The sequence below is a fragment of the Mobula birostris genome, chromosome 17 (assembly GCF_030028105.1).
Source record: "Mobula birostris isolate sMobBir1 chromosome 17, sMobBir1.hap1, whole genome shotgun sequence".
NCBI classification, from domain to species: Eukaryota; Metazoa; Chordata; class Chondrichthyes; order Myliobatiformes; family Myliobatidae; genus Mobula; species Mobula birostris.
The window spans coordinates 39,083,973-39,100,700 of record NC_092386.1 but is presented as its reverse complement, the minus strand read 5'-3'; the positions used below and the strand labels follow the sequence as shown (position 1 = coordinate 39,100,700).

The 16,728-nt window shown below is 40.1% G+C and overlaps 1 protein-coding gene across 1 annotated transcript in view; it reads right to left on the bottom strand.

The window, feature by feature from the left end:
• The window catches only part of cep78 (centrosomal protein 78), a 95,873-nt gene that overhangs the window by 58,266 nt on the left and 20,879 nt on the right, over positions 1-16,728 (bottom strand). The window contains exons 4-7 of the mRNA XM_072281563.1: positions 15,204-15,276; positions 15,006-15,109; positions 13,902-14,076; positions 9,137-9,250 (exon numbers count right to left, since the gene is read on the bottom strand). Of these exons, the coding sequence (XP_072137664.1) occupies positions 9,137-9,250; positions 13,902-14,076; positions 15,006-15,109; positions 15,204-15,276 (466 nt within the window). The remainder of the gene's footprint in view (positions 1-9,136; positions 9,251-13,901; positions 14,077-15,005; positions 15,110-15,203; positions 15,277-16,728) is intronic.

Genomic DNA, 16,728 nt, shown 5'->3' with positions numbered 1-16,728 from the left:
AGGAAGAGGTCATTACTTCCCCAGCTATAGGTTGACTCGTTGTAAAGCCTAATGGCCGAGGACAAGAATGACCTCATAGAGCGCTCTTTAGAGTAGCGCAGTTGTCTTAGTCTATTACTAAAAGTGCTTCTCTGTTCAGCCAAGGTGACACACAAAGGGTGAGAAACATTATCCAGAATTGCCAGGATTTTCTATAGGGTCCTTTGTTCTACCACAGCCTCCAGTGTGTCCAGTTTGACTCGGATAACAGAGCCAGCCTTCCTAATCAGTTTATTGAGCCTGTTGGCATCACCCATGTTGATGCCATTGCCCCAGCACATCACTACATAGTAGATTGCACTGGCGACAACAGACTGGTAGAACATGTGAACAAGAACCCTACATACTCCAAAGGACCTCCTTCTCCTCAGGAAGTAAAGATGACTCTGACCCTTCTTGTTGCTGCTCCACTCAAGTCTGGACCAACAAAGCATTCGTCAGACCACAATGACAGTACTGTGAGCACTTTTTGCTGTCTTGTCTAAGAAATGTTGTGCTGGCATTGGACAGGGTCAAGAGTACTTTCATGAGAAGGATGCTGGGAATGCAAGGGTTAATGTACAAGGAGTTTGATTGCTCTGGGCCCATACTCACTACAGTTTAGAAGAATAAGGATCTCATTGAAACCTTTTGAATATTGAAAGGCCTAGGTAGAGACGGCATCGGAGAGGAGGTTTCTAATAGTGGACAGTCTCGGACAAAAAGGCACAGGCTCAGAGTACAAGAATGCCTCTTTGGATAGATATGAGGAGTAATTTCTTGGTCAGAGGGTGGTGAATCAGTGGAATTCATTGCCACAGACAGCTGTGGAGGCCAAGTAATTGGGTGTATTTATAGAGGACATTGATAGGTCTGTGAACAAATGGCAGAGCAGACTTATTGGGATTAATGGCCTAATTTTGCTCCTATGTGTTACGGTTTTCAATAAAGGGACCTATGCTGCCCTCTAGTCTAATGGCACCTCACCCATGCTTAACAATGACGTAGATATCTCAGCCAGGATTACCACAATTTGGTCTCTAGCCTCCCAAAATATTCTTGGATATGCTCTGGAGATTTGACTATTTCACATGTTTTCAGACATTCAGCACCCCCTGTTATAATGTGGAATAGCCCCAAGATCTTCCCATTTACTTTCCTCATTAGACAATAAACAACAGGTGCAAGAGTATGCCATTCGGCCCTTCGAGCCAGCATTCTGAACTCTGAATGTCTTTCTCCACAATAAAAAAAAACAACGAACTGTCAGAATTAGTTGACATTTACAAAAGTATTGGCAGAAAATTAAAGAGATAATGGATTTATGAACGGAAATACAGTGGTGCTGGAAAGTTTGTGAACCATGTAGAATTTTCTCTATTTCTGCATAACTACCACCTAAAATGTGATCGGATCTTGACACGTCTGAAAACTAGATAAGGAGAACCAAATTAAATAACACAAAAAACTTCATACTTATTCATTTATTGAGAAAAACGATCCAATATTATATGTATTTGTTGGAAAAAGTATGTGAACCTCTGAGTAAAGACTTCTTCAAAAGCTATTTGGAGTCAGGTGTTCTAATCAATGAGATGAGATTAGAGGTGTGGGTTGTATAGGTGCCCTGCCCTATAAAAAAGTCACACAAAGTCAGGTTACTGACAGAGCCTGCTCTTCTCAAGGAAGATCTGTTTATGCGCACCATGCCTTGATCAAAACAACTTTCAAAGGACCTAAGAAGCAGAGTTGTAGAGATGTATGAAGCTGGAAAAGGCTATAAACATATTTCTAAAGACCCGAGTGTTAATCAGTCCACAGTACAAGACATTGTCTACAAAAGGAGGAAATACAGTACTATTGCTACTCTCCCTAGAGTGGGCATCCTGCAAAGATCACACCAAAAGCATGTAACACCCTGGGAAAGGTTTCACTGCTAATGAACATGCCACTGTAACTGGGTGGCATGTTCACACAGACGTTAGCAAAAGACTGTTACAAGCCAGCAACATGGGTTCAATTCCCACTGTAAAGAGTTTATATGTACTCCCGGTGACTGCATGGGTTTCCTCCATGTGCTCCAATTTCCTCCTGCATTCCAAAAATATACAGTTTAGTAATTCATTGGTCACATGGGTGTAATTAGGCAGCTTGGGCTTGTGGGAAGGGTGGTATCTCAGAACAAAACTGTGATAAGCCTGGTTGAATTCCTCAATCCTCTCTGAATCTATACATTCAAAAGGTATCACATAATAAAATATAGACAAAATGAAAACACATTTAAGGGACAAAGATAACATGAACAACAAAAATACCTTATATAAAGCAAGATCTTGACAAATTGTATTTTTCTCTCCCATACTGGAGGGAAGTATATACTGCTACTCCCACTGGAAAGATGTTGGGACCAATATCTGATGATTGGTTAAGGGAGATCATTTTAAAAGTATGTAAGTGAACATAAAACTTGAAAAGTAAAGAGCAAGGAAAATGAGTAGATTTTGATATACAATGACAGAATAGTTAAAGTAGCTACAAATGACAGATGAAATTCAAATAGAGATACAGTTTTTTTATGTTGGTAGGGATAATGCGTGATTAACACTGAACATGTATATACATGAAAATCTTCAAAGGGGTTGAAAATAAGTTTTTTCCAGACACATGGAATCATTGTCCTTACAAATTCAGATAAAAGGACAAAAAGAAGTCATGATAAATTAAAAGTATTTAAAGGGGTATTTAAAGCAAGTTATTAAAATCTGGAATGCACTGACCAAAAGGATTGAAGGAGACAGCACCAACAATACTTCCACAGAAAACCGGATAAATGCCCAAGAGAAAATATTTATTTGGCCATGAGGGAAACAATGGGTATTTAACTAAAAGTAAAGCTCTACTAAATTGTTAGCGCAGATACAATATGCCAAGTGGCCATTTATGCCACAATTCTAACAATGAATAAGGAGAACATGGAGAGAGGAGGCAAATTTTAAGTACAGCAGCCAAATGCTTTTAGCAAAGAAGAGCTGCCATCAATTTTCTTCCTCTGTAACAATCAGAAGTCATCACTTATCTTTAAGGAGTTCTAATAGAGACAGCTAATCACACTAATTATATACTCTACAAGTAATGCCATTAGTGTCACATGTATAATCTACATTATGATGGCCTAATAGCTATACTAAAATTAGTGGTTGAATCTGCACTTACAATTTCAACACCACTGAGCATATAACAAAAATATTCCAGCATCCAGCAACATTTAGGGGGAATGAAAACAGTTTTTTTTTCCCCTCCAGTTTCAACAAATGATCTGAAACATTTCTCTCGATGGTGATTACAGCATTAAAATAGCAATGAGTCCACAAGGTAACTGCATAGCATATGTTCAGCAAAACTCCAATAACTAACACACTCCAGAAGTTGATCGTACTTATCAAGCAGATTTCTACAGCTATTGCATGTTATTCCAATTAATACTCTGAAAAGATTTCGATTCCATTAAAAAAAATATCTTCCACATTAAAATTTCCAGCAAATTCATTACATTCAAGGAAGAGTGAGAAGCAGGAACATGTCTGTCAAAGCAAGCCTGGGAAGCGGAGACCGAGAAAGCTTAAAAGGAGAGTAGAAATCAGCACCCAAAGAGCAAGATCCTGACCCATTAGATTTTCCAAAACATATGGACAGTGGATCACCAGAGTTTTACTGCAGTTTTGTAGGTCATCTCCTAGCAAGAGAAATTCTTCTAGGTGGCAACGGAGCACACAAAAACACAACAGGACAGTGATTGTCAGTGTAGGTGTAAGGTGTGGAGTATAAGCATAAAGTGGTGGAGATGGGTGCTGAGAGGCTGTGGAGAGGAGTTGCTGATATGGGCGAATGGTTAGGAATCGGAATCAGATCATCAGAAACAGTTTTTGACCCTCCACACTTCTTTGTACATAGGTGGAAATCGTGAATTTGATAGTGCTTACATAGTAAAAAAAAAAGAGTTAAGTATTTCATGGAAAATTTTTCATTTTCAAGGATTGTGTTTGTTAGTGACATCAGTAGTAGAAACTGTTTATAATGGTACAGGTTTCCCCTGCCATCCGAAGGTAGAGCATTCCTATGAAATAGTTCGTAAGCCGAAATGTCCTAAAGCGAAGAAGCAATTACCATTTATTTATATGGGAAAATTTTGTGAGCGTTCGCAGACCCAAAACTGACCTACCAAATCATGCCAAATAACACATAAAACCTAAAATAACAGTAACATATAGTAAAAGCAGGAATGATATGATAAATACACAGCCTATATAAAGTAGAAATACTTTTCCACAATCATTACTGAACTGTTCTCCGTAGCGAAAATCTCACGTAAGCGCCGTCGGCAAAAACACGGTGTAAGCACTCTCCAGCAACCTTTAAGCTATGAAGCTGCCAAATCATACCAAATAACATGTAAAAATACACAGCCTATATAAAGTAGAAATAATGTATGTACAGTGTAGTATCACTTACCGGAATCGGGAAGACAGCGCCGAGCACACAGATGATGGTGTGTTAGACTGAGTCATAGCAGGTTGGGTGGTGCAGTGGCCCCCACCCTCCAGGCTGCTGACCAATACATTGCCGTGAGGCACGCAGTGGTACAGCGGTAGCCAGGAGGCACACAGCACACCTTCAAGAAAAAAGCCGAAACAAACATGTTAATTAATTAGGTGCCGCCCGGCACATAATTGTCGGCCCAGATCAGTGCCAATTTCGGATTGCATCATCTCTGATCTGGGCTGACAATTACGTGTCAGCGGCACCTAATTAATTAGCATGTTTATTTTGGCTTTTTTCTTAAAGATGTGCTGTGTGCCTCCCAGCTACCGTTGAATTCTCCACGAATCGGTATCTGTCCGTAGCCTGGGGGTTGGGGTGGTGGGACACTGGGGTGTCATCTCATCATCGTCTATTTCCATTAGAGCAGGCAGCTCATCTTCTCCTACGACTGCTCGCCTCGATGTCAAAGGTCGAGGTTCGTCATCTGCTGTGGCTGATGTGAAAGGCTTGCTTGACCGCTGAGCGTCGCGCATTTTTGTGTCACACAGTTCTTTGTAAGGACTCAAACCATCCTGCAAATATGCCCTAAACCGACGTACCCTTTCAAAATTAAAGTCGTACTTTATCATTGCTCATTCGGTTTCGATTGTTATCCTTTCCTCTTCCAATCGCATCAGCTCTTCATCTACCAGTTCTTGGTCATGGGATGCCAAAACCTCTTCAACATCATGTTCGTCAGCTTCCACAAGCCAAACTCACTTTGTCCTTGCTTTGTTCACCACGATCGAAATGCTTAATTATGTCTAGTTTTACGCTAAGTGTAAAACCCTTACGAGCTCTTTCAGGCTTTTCCGATACCATAGAACTCATCTTGCAAACGGCTGCTCGCAGGCTCGTGTTTAAGCAATGCCGTTCCGAATCCGGGGAGAACGGCTGCTCGGGGCGCATGCTGCCTTTTATCGCGCGCTGATTTTTAAGAGTGAAAACACCTTCTGAAAGCGAAAACAGGGTACTAATGTAGGTCTTTCGTAACAGTGAGGTTTCAGAAAGCAAACGTTCGAAAAGCGGGGGACACCTGTACTCCCATTTTAAATATTAATCATATAATAAGTTCTCAGTGAACATTTATATGCACCTAAGTTTTTCTTCTGCTTACTGGTCCCACGATGTGAAAAATTATAATGGCAATATTTGTCCTAAGCTGTGACATTTCAATGAAATTCTTAATTTCCCCATCAGATGGCACTGTGATCATTGAATTGAGTTTGAAGTCCACTTACTTAACTGCTATTGAAACATAACAGGACCTTCAAACACAAATCAAACTCAGAAACAGTTCCAAAACAAAAATAAAAGGCAATGTCTGGAAATGCCATTTGAGCTGCATGAATTATAATGATACACACAAACCAACAAACTATTGCCACAAATTATGCAATGTGAACTGTGAACCTCAGCAGTTCAGAGAATAAATCAGTAAAGAATTCTCTGATCTTGCTTCAAATTCAAAAGCAGGCCATTAGTAAGTGCATTCTAGAGTGAATAAACCTTTAATATGTTCTAGAACACTTTTGATCGCAACTTCCATGAAGTATCTAATTGCAGGACTATTAAGCAGAAGAAAAACTTACTCAGGTGCATTTAAAAGTTCACAGAAAACTTATTACATGATTATTATAATAGGGGTACGATTATTAACAGTTCCCACTAATGAGGTCACCATTAATGAACAAAATTCTTTAAAATGAAAATTTTTTTACATGAAATACTTAATAACAATTTATATCTTAAAATATGTCAACTATTCTATTATTAAATTCTTAATATTTTTATTGGCATCATTTAAAAATATTGAATTTAATTTCATCATCTCCTTCAACATTTAGAATGAATATTTGCACATTCTAAAAATGTCTAATTTATACTAGCTCATGGATAGAATTTTTTAATTAGGCATTGGCCATCATTCCTTCATTTGGAAATTCTTGCTGCTAAATTACAAAAACAAAACAGGAAAAAATAAAAAATGAAGGTAAATGAGGCAACGATAGCACACAAGAGATGCTACCAAAAAAATATAATCAGGATAGGAAAAAACATGCTATCTCAGTAAAAAAACAAGGCATGTTTTACAGACAACTAAAATCAATTTGAATATGTCGCGAAAGCACTCAAAAATCATTCTAGGGTGGGGGAAACATGACAGGCTGGGGGGAGAACAGGAGAAGAGCACATCAGCAAATACAGCAAAAACAACATATTTCACGATATTTGCCAGTGATATTAAACCCTGATCCTGAGCACTTCGTAAGGCCAAATTGCCCGACAGAACAGCTTTAACTGCAGGTTAAACTGCATTTAACAGTTAAACACAATTAAAAACATTTGAGTTAATGAACATAGACACATTTAAAAACATTTTAAAATGTTTAATTCAATCATATCAAGGGACCCACCCTCATCCCAAAAGCTATTCACTAATTTATTTTAATGGATTTTACCTGGCACAGACCAGTGGGCGTAAATCCATGCAAATTGGCTCTATTATGGTCTTATGGTGCAGGTGAAACCCACAAGGCCATTCATGCAACATTGGTGTTCAAGTGCTACCTGTGCATCAGCCTGTCAGGGAGATGTGTTTAGTTATTTCCAGCAATGCAAACCAAACCAGAACAGAGGAAAAATAAAAATATTGTACATCAGTTATGGGAATTTAAGTTAGCTCCAAGTAGAGGACTACTTGGTTACACATCGTTTCTTCGAAGTTCAATCAAATTTCTGGAATTTCCTATGAGATATTATTGTTGCAGAACCAAAACCATACAACCAACATAGCTTGAGGAAAGAAAACATAAAGTTCAGCTGTTAACATTCCCCTCATCCAAAGAACAACTTTTTTAAAAAGCAGTGAAGAAAAACAGCAGCAGCGTAGTGGCTACAATGAATTCATCAGCTGAAGATTTCTGAACTGTGAGATCCAACAATCTTCACATAACGATTTAATTAGATTTTGGAAAATATTAAATAGAGAAAAGGTTTAATAATTCATTGCCACACTGCTTATCTACTATTTCATAATACTGTAGATTGCACTTTCACCTTGAATTGTACAGTCCAGAAGTACTGTGCCCTACCAACTACTGCTTGTTACATACACCTGTTAGGGTGCATTTTCCAGTTACCTTATAAGGTAACCGTAGCCTTCAGCCAGCAGCAGGTAACATCAGGTGGTTCCCAACCTTCACAGAGTATTTCGACCCTTAACCATGACACTCTCCAGTTGGTGGACCGGCAGTGGTGGCCAAATCACTGCCCACCTGCTCCTGGCTTCCAGCTCCCCTGCTCTCGCCTACTCCAAATCCAACAAAAGGCTCGTTCTGCCTCTTCCACCATCCTACCAGTTGCTTGTTTTTTGCTCCTTTCGCCCAGGCCCAGATCTGACAACAACCGCCATGCTGATTTGGCTGGGAAACCTCTGCAGCCGATCTCCACAAGGAACAACCATTCCTGCCATCCTTTGTCTTTACACACCTGCACTAAGGGCTGGTACTTCAAGGCCTTTCTCTTGTGGGCCTCTTCCCATCCCTCCTCCCATGGTACCTTCTGTTTAGTTGAGTACAAAGTATTTGGGAAAAAATGTAAGATGTTTCACAACTGGCACAAAACCAAACTGGTATAACTTTTGGTTCACAGGATTTATTGGTTAGTCAGAGAAAACAGTCTCATATCAGTCTGTATGAGTAAACACCTCAAAATTTACCAAGTGATCCCATTCTGGCACATCAGCCCATGGCATCCTCTGTTGCCACATTGAGGCCACATATAAGTTGAAGGAGCAATACCTCATAATCTGCCTGGTTAACCTGCAACCTAATGGCGTGAACACTGATTTCTCTAACCTCCAATAATTTCTCCCCCTCCTCTTTTTCCATTCCCTATTCTGGCTCTCCTCTTAACTCGTCTTCTCACCTGCCCATCACATCTCATCTATTGCCCATTTTCCTTCCCTTTCTCCTAAGGTCCACTTTTTTCTATCAAATTCCTTCATCTACTAATCACCTCCCAGCTTCTTAATTCATCCCTCCTCCCCCACACACCCACCTTCCCCCTCACCTGGCTTTACCTATCATCTACCGGATTGTACTCCTTCCCTCTCCCCCCTTCTTATTCCCCTTTCCTTTCCAATCCTGATGAAGGATCTTGGCCTAAAACACTGTTTATTCCTTTTCAAAGATGCTGCCAAACCTGCTGAGTTCTTCCAGCACTCTGCGTGTTTTCCTCATGATTTCCAGCATTTGAAGAATCCCTTATTGTTACCAAGTTTTTTAGGGATATTTAAAATAAATAAAAATCACTGTAGATCCTAGACTACAGTAAAATTACAAATAAGGTAAAATATATCAAATTCTTCATAGAAAAGCATAGCACAAACTAAAAAATTAGCAGAAACTTTTTAAGTATTATGTTGCCTTAACGCTCAATGGCCAATAGCAGCAGGCCATTGAGGTTCACCAAAATATTAAAATTAACTTTTCCCCAAAAAAGGCATAAGTAAATTAATTCCTAATATTAAACTCACCGATTAATGGGTTTTTTCGAACATCCAAAACAATTAACGTCGTACTAGACTGTAAGCTATTGAGCAAAGCTTTGGCTCCTTCATTGGAAATGCCACACTGCTGTAAATCAAGTGCTGTAATTAAAATAAAACACACCAATATATGAATTTCATGTCAGATGTGAAGTGCTCATCAACTCCACCAAAGGTAATCTTTGTGTAGTATATACAGCAAATGCTCCAGGCAGACAAGCCAAAAACTTCTTATTGCCCAACCAAGTCAGTTTCCACCCTTAAACCACATTATAATAGTGATTATATTTCAAAAAAATAACTTACAGACTGAGGTATTTAAGAATATCTTGAGATTATAAAATGCACAACAGATAAATATTCTTTTCTTTTTTGATCCTCCATTCCCTTCCTTTCAACACAATTATTTTCATGCTTTATCATTTGTGGCTCCTTAAGGTTCTCAAAGCCAGGGAAAGTAGTGCAGATAAGCTCCCACTACCTATTAAATGCTCTCAATGGCATTTGTCTCAAATAGCCTCTGACAATCAGGTCCAGCTTCTGGCCTTGACGTGCGGCTTAGCTACTAAGCCTGGCAATACCGTTACTGACAGAAGGGGCAAAGGCAGGTTACTGGTACTTTAAATCCAATCGCTTTGTACATATGAGGCTCATCAGCCATGGTTGGCAGCTCACCTATCTCAAACCTCTGTGCCTTGCGGCTATACCCACTCATGGGGAAGGCTTCAGGAGGAAATCTTTAGGAAAAATCTGCAGCTGGAATCCCTAAGGCAGTGTGACATTGAGTTTGACACTGACTGACAACTCCTACAACACCAATGGTTTCAATCTGTATCGGTCTCTGTCATTCCTCAGCTGTGTGGAGAAGGAGAGCGTACTGTGTGGGCAACAGCTTGCTCTCCGAATCAACTCTGACCAACGGAGGGCCTCTCCCCATTCGTGCTTCTGTGCGAGTTTGCTCAATTAATCCACATGAATTAATAAAAAACAACTTGGGAGTCCTAGTGCACATTTCCCTAAAGGTTAGCTTGCAGGTTGAGTTGGTAGTAAGGAAGGCAAATGCAATGTTCACGTTCATTTCCAGAGGACTAGAATATAAAAGGATGATTTATAAAGTGTTGGTCAGACCACATGTGGAGTATTGTGAGCAGTTCTGGGTCTACAAAACGACGTACTGGTATTTGATTGGGTCCAGGGGAGGTTTATAAGAATGATCCTGGAATGAAAGGGATGACATTTAAGAACCATTTGATGGTTCTGCACTTATATGTGATATGCGAAAAGAAAAAGATTGGTTAAGACAAATGTAGGTCCCCTACAGACAGAAACAGGTGAACTGATTATGGGGAACAAGAACATGGCAGACCAATTGAATAACTACTTTGGTTCTGTCTTCACTAGGGAGGACATAAATAATCTTCTGGAAATAGTAGGGGACCAAGGGTCTAGAGAGATGGAGGAGCTGAGGGAAATGCATGTTAGTAGGGAAGTGGTGTTAGGTAAATTGAAGGGATTAAAGGCAGATAAATCCCCAGGGCCAGATGGTCTGCATCCCAGAGTGCTTAAGGAAGTAGCCCAAGAAATAGTGGATGCATTAGTGATAATTTTTCAAAACTCTTTAGATTCTGGACTAGTTCCTGAGGATTGGAGGGTGGCTAATATAACCCCGTTTTTTAAAAAAGGAGGGAGAGAAACCAGGGAATTATAGGCCGGTTAGCCTAACATCGGTGGTGGGGAAAATGCTAGAGTCAGTTATCAAAGATGTGATAACAGCACATTTGGAAAGCGGTGAAATCATCGGACAAAGTCAGCATGGATTTGTGAAAGGAAAATCATGTCTGACGAATCTCATAGAATTTTTTGAGGATGTAACTATTAGAGTGGATAGGGGAGAACCAGTGGATGTGGTATATTTGGATTTTCAAAAGACTTTTGACAAAGTCCCACACAGGAGATTAGTGTGCAAACTTAAAGCACACGGTATTGGGGGTTTGGTATTGATGTGGATAGAGAATTGGTTGGCAGACAGGAAGCAAAGAGTGGGAATAAACGGGACCTTTTCAGAATGGCAGGCAGTGACTAGTGGGGTACCGCAAGGCTCAGTGCTGGGACCCCAGTTGTTTACAATATATGTTAATGACTTAGATGAGGGAATTAAATGCAGCATCTCCAAGTTTGCGGATGACACGAAGCTGGGTGGCAGTGTTAGCTGTGAGGAGGATGCTGAGAGGATGCAGGGTGACTTGGATAGGTTAGGTGAGTGGGCAAATTCATGGTAGATGCAATTTAATGTGGATAAATGTGAGGTTATCCACTTTGGTGGCAAAAACAGGAAAACAGATTATCTGAATGGTGGCCGATTAGGAAAAGGGGAGGTGCAAACGAGACCTGGGTGTCATTATACACCAGTCATTGAAAGTGGGCATGCAGGTACAGCAGGTGGTAAAAAAGGCAAATGGTATGCTGGCATTCATAGCAAGAGGATTCGAGTACAGGAGCAGGGAAGTACTACTGCAGTTGTACAAGGCCTTGGTGAGACCACATCTGGAGTATTGTGTGCAGTTTTGGTCTCCTAATCTGAGGAAAGACATTCTTGCCATAGAGGGAGTACAAAGAAGGTTCACCAGATTGATTCCTGGGATGGCAGGACTTCCATATGATGAAAGACTGGATCAACTAGGCTTATACTCTCTGGAATTTAGAAGATTAAGGGGGGATCTTATTGAAACATATAAGATCCTAAAGGGATTGGACAGGCTAGATGCAGGAAGATTGTTCCCAGTGTTGGGGAAGTCCAGAACGAGGGGTCACAGTTTGAGGATAAAGGGGAAACCTTTTAGGACCGAGATGAGGAAAAACTTCTTCACACAGAGAATGGTGAATCTGTGGAATTCTCTGCCACAGGAAACAGTTGAGGCCAGTTTATTGGCTATATTTAAGAGGGAGTTAGATATGGCCCTTGTGGCTAAAGGGATCAGGGGGTATGGAGGGAAGGCTGGTACAGGGTTCTGAGTTGGATGATCAGCCACGATCATACTGAATGGCAGTGCAGGCTCGAAGGGCCGAATGGCCTACTCCTGCACCTATTTTCTATGTTTCTAGCTCACTGGAATTTTTTTTTTGGGAGGGGGGGGGGAGAAATTCCACTGAAACCTATGGAATATTTAAAGGCCTAAATGGAGAGGTTGTGAAGAAACCATACTTCAGAATAAAAGGATGTGTCTTAGAACAGAGAGTAGAAAGAACTTCTTTAGACAGAAGGTGGTGAATTTGTGGAATTCATTACGACAGACAGCTGTGGAGGCCAAGTCATTCGATATATTTATACCCAATTGTCAGAGATCTATAGACTCTTGATTATTAAGGGCATCAAAGTTTATAGAGAGAAGGCACGAGAATGGGGTTGAGAGGGAAAATAAATCAGCCATGATCGAAAGGTATAACTGACTAGATGGGCTGAATGACCTCATTCTGCTCCTCTGCCCTGTGGTCTTAATCACAACATGTGGATATTGTTGCTAGGCCATGTACGTTAATAAAAATATTTAAAACGTGGCCATGAACTGCAGATTCTCCTACAGTGGTCATGAATTAGGAAGTGCAAAATTTTAAGTAATGATGAAAAATTATAATACATATCTCAGTCCAGATGGTGTGCAACTTTGGCAAGCTGCTGCAGTGCATTTTGCACAGAACTCAATAGAGCAACACATTTCAATGCTACAAGGAACAACCATACATACTGAACAGTGTTGAGCTTCTTAACTGCTGCAGCAGCTATATTCATCAAAGCAAGGAAAAGGTTTTGCATAACACTCTGATGAACAATACTGTACAAAAGTCTTAGGCACATGTATACAGCTGGGTTGTATAGTACTTAGTAATTTTATATATTGCACTGTAGTGGTGCTGCCAAAAAAAAATAACAGATTTCAAGACATATGTGAGTAATGATAAACCTGATTCTTATATAGGTCTCTACTGTGGATTGAGAGTGGGAAGGGGGCAGGGAGAGAGGAATCATGATTGGCGAAAAGCGGAAGGGAGTGGAAAGTACGCAGAGAGACATTCTGTAATGATCAATAAACCAATTGTTTGGAATCAACTACCTTGTCTGGTATCTCAGGGTTGGGTGTGTCTGCATCTGCGCCACCCCCATTCCCCGCCTTTGGTACTCTTCCTGTCACCTTGTCCCACACCCCTCCCGCAGAACTCCGCCCCCCCATTCCAAACATTCTTCGCTCCTGCCAGATTTACAAACTTGCTCTTCACCTCTCTTTGACAAATACAATACTATGCAGAAGACTTAGGCACCCTAACTATATAAATGTGCCTAAGACTTTTGCAGAGTACTGTAATTTTATATATTGCACTGTTCTGCTGCAGCAAAAAAGAATTTCATGACATATGAATGTTGATAAACCTGAACTGATGCGGATCTATCATTGACTGAAAGTGGGAAGGGGACAGGGAATGGGGAATCATGGAAAGATTGAGTAAAAAAGATGATTGAATTACTGTAACTAACTGCAAACCAATTTATCGAAGTAAATTCAGATGAATAAAGACCAAATTCTGCAAGCTACTCATTAGATTTTCCAGGGATGCTATGTTTGCATTCTTCAACCAACAAGTGTTACTAAGGAACTATGCTACATCTATATGCATTTACACAACATGAAATTCTTTTTCAACTGAAGGAACTTTATATTTAAAGTTTGTCAATGTCAGCATATTATTAAACGCAACTTGCCTTTCAGCCACAGGTCATCTTTGAGGGCTTCTGCAAAAGCAATAGCTCCTGTATCACCAATTAATGTGTTACAATTCATGGTAATACGACGCAAACCAGTCATACAATCTAGGTCAGGATGCCTGTAACGAAGACTTTCCGCCCAAACTTCACTGTGCCTTTTTGTTGCTTGATGCTGAATAAAAAGAGAAGGTCATAACTTTTCAAATATAGTGCATTCCAGTTAACTGGGACACATGAGGATCAGTACATTTTGGCCCAAATAAGTGGCTGCCACAATTAGCCAGATTCATAGAAATAGGTTAAGTATACAAAGACAAATTACTGCTTAACCAAGTAACAATTTATGTATTTAAAAGAAGCACAGAATAAATTAGAACATTACCAATACTACTACAATACCATAAAACTGTTTATTAGTCCCCAATAGTTATCAACGGAGGAATTCATCCAGCGTATGCTGCCGTGTTCTTTTGATTGACTATAAATAAGCAAAATCAGTGCAAATAATGGACTGCCTTCATACAATGCTTTTGACTATAGTATCCTCCAAATCTTAATTTTCATTGTAACATTCAAGATCATTGTTGATTCCTTCAAATTCTTCATAGTTCCTAACTTGAAGGTGAGAAATAGTTTCATTTTCATTCCTAGCGATCTCTTGACATCTCCAAGCCTGAATTCTTGAAAACGCAGAGAGCAAAATAGTTCCAATTATTTTACTTCTTATTTCTTGCCAACTATCTGACAAAAATCACTGTTTTTGAACACACAACGGGCGGTTTTTAAAAGCTGATCACTCCAAGCACGGTGTATTTTTTAATGGCCACACAAGTGCATGCAACTGACGCTAGTTAGGAACTGTTCAGCAAATGCCCACTGTCCCAATTAAGTGGCATAGTGTCTGAAATAAAAGGAGGTATCCTGGCTATTTTCTCGATTAGTTTTCTTCTTTAAGAGTTGCCTCACATAAATGGTAGCCCCAACTAACTGATGGCCCAATTAACTGGAATCCATTGTATATATAATTTTAAATTGCAATAAATAGCTGACATGGTTGCTAAAACAAATAAAACATTTACAGTAGAGGAAAAACAAACTTGCCTTAATAACTTGGGTGATGTGTTCTGCACCACACCATGTAAGATTGCAGCCTGTGAAGTTAACTGTTTTGATTGTAACAGAATTCTTCAAAATCTTGCAAATTACTAAAAAGAAAAGTTTATCAAAACATGACTTAACCTTAAAAGCTGATACTAAAATTTTATAAAGGAAAAATATACCAAGACCCAGAATACTTACTTTCTAGCCCTTCGTCTCCTACTGGACAATAAGCTAATGAAATGTGCTGCAGAGTTTTTGTCTTGGATAAGCCCTACAAAAAAATAAATGATATATGCAATAAAATGTACTATACGCAAACTAATAAACTCACTTGCAAGATTTGAATTGAAACCCATTCACTTTTATCATAATTTCAACTAACTACACATTATGAGAAGAAAGCCAGAAATAAAGCTGGAGAACAAGAGATGGGGGGGGGGGGCAGCACAGGACAGCAGGATCTCAATTTTAATAAAAATCAGCGAGATCAATCATTGAAAAAAATGATTTAACCACAAAATATAGCCTTCATATACAGTGGCATGAAAAGGTTTGGGCACCCCGGTCAAAGTTTCTGTTACTGTGAATAGCTAACCGAGTAAAAGATGACCTGATTTCCAAAAGGCACAGAGTGAAAGATGGGACATTTCTTTAGTATTTTAAGCAAGAAAACTTGTTTTATTTCCATCTTTTACAGTTTCAAAGTAACAAAAAAAAGGAAAAGGGTCCGAAGCAAAAGCTTGGGCACCCTGCATGGTCAGTACTTAGTAACATCCCCTTTGGCAACTATCACAGCTTGTAAATGCTTTCTGTAGTCAGCTGAGAGTCTTTCAATTCTTGTTTGGTGTATTTTTGCCCATCCTTCCTTGCAAAAGGCTTCTCGCTCTGTGAGATTCTTGGGCCGTCTTGCATGCACTGCCCTTTTGAGGTCTATCCACAGATTTTCGATGATGTTTAGGTCGGGGAACTGTAAGGGCCATGGCAAAACCTTCAGCTTGCGCCTCTTGAGGTAGTCCATTATGGATTTTGAGATGTGTTTAGGATCCTTATCTTGTTGTAGAAGCCATCCTCTTTTCATCTTCAGCTTTTTTACAGACGGTGTGATGCTTGCTTCCAGAATTTGCCGGTATTTAATTGCATTCATTCTTCCCTCTATCAGTGAAATGGTCTCCATGCCACTGGCTGCAACACATGCCCAAAGCATGATCAATCCACCCCCGTGCTTAACAGTTGGAGATTTTGCACCCTTTTTTTCTCCAAACATACCTTTGCTCATTGTGGCCAAAAAGTTCTATTTTGACTTCATCAGTCCACAGGACTTGTTTCCAAAATGCATCAGGCTTGTTCCCCACTGATCTCCCTCCTGGCACTTATCCTTGTAAGCGGAACAAGTGCTACACATGCCCCTACACTTCCTCCCTTACCACCATTCAGGACCCCAGACAGTCCTTCCAGGTGAGGCGACACTTCACCTGTGAGTCGGCTGGGGTGATATACTGTGTCCAGTGCTCCCAATGTGGCCTTCTATATATTGGCGAGACCCGACGCAGACTGGGAGACCGCTTTGCTGAACACCTACGCTCTATTCACCAGAGAAAGCAGGATCTCCCAGTGGCCACACATTTTAATTCCACATCCCATTCCCATTCTGACATGTCCATCCACAGCCTCCTCTACTGTAAAGATGAAGCCACACTCAGGTTGGAGGAACAACATCTTATAT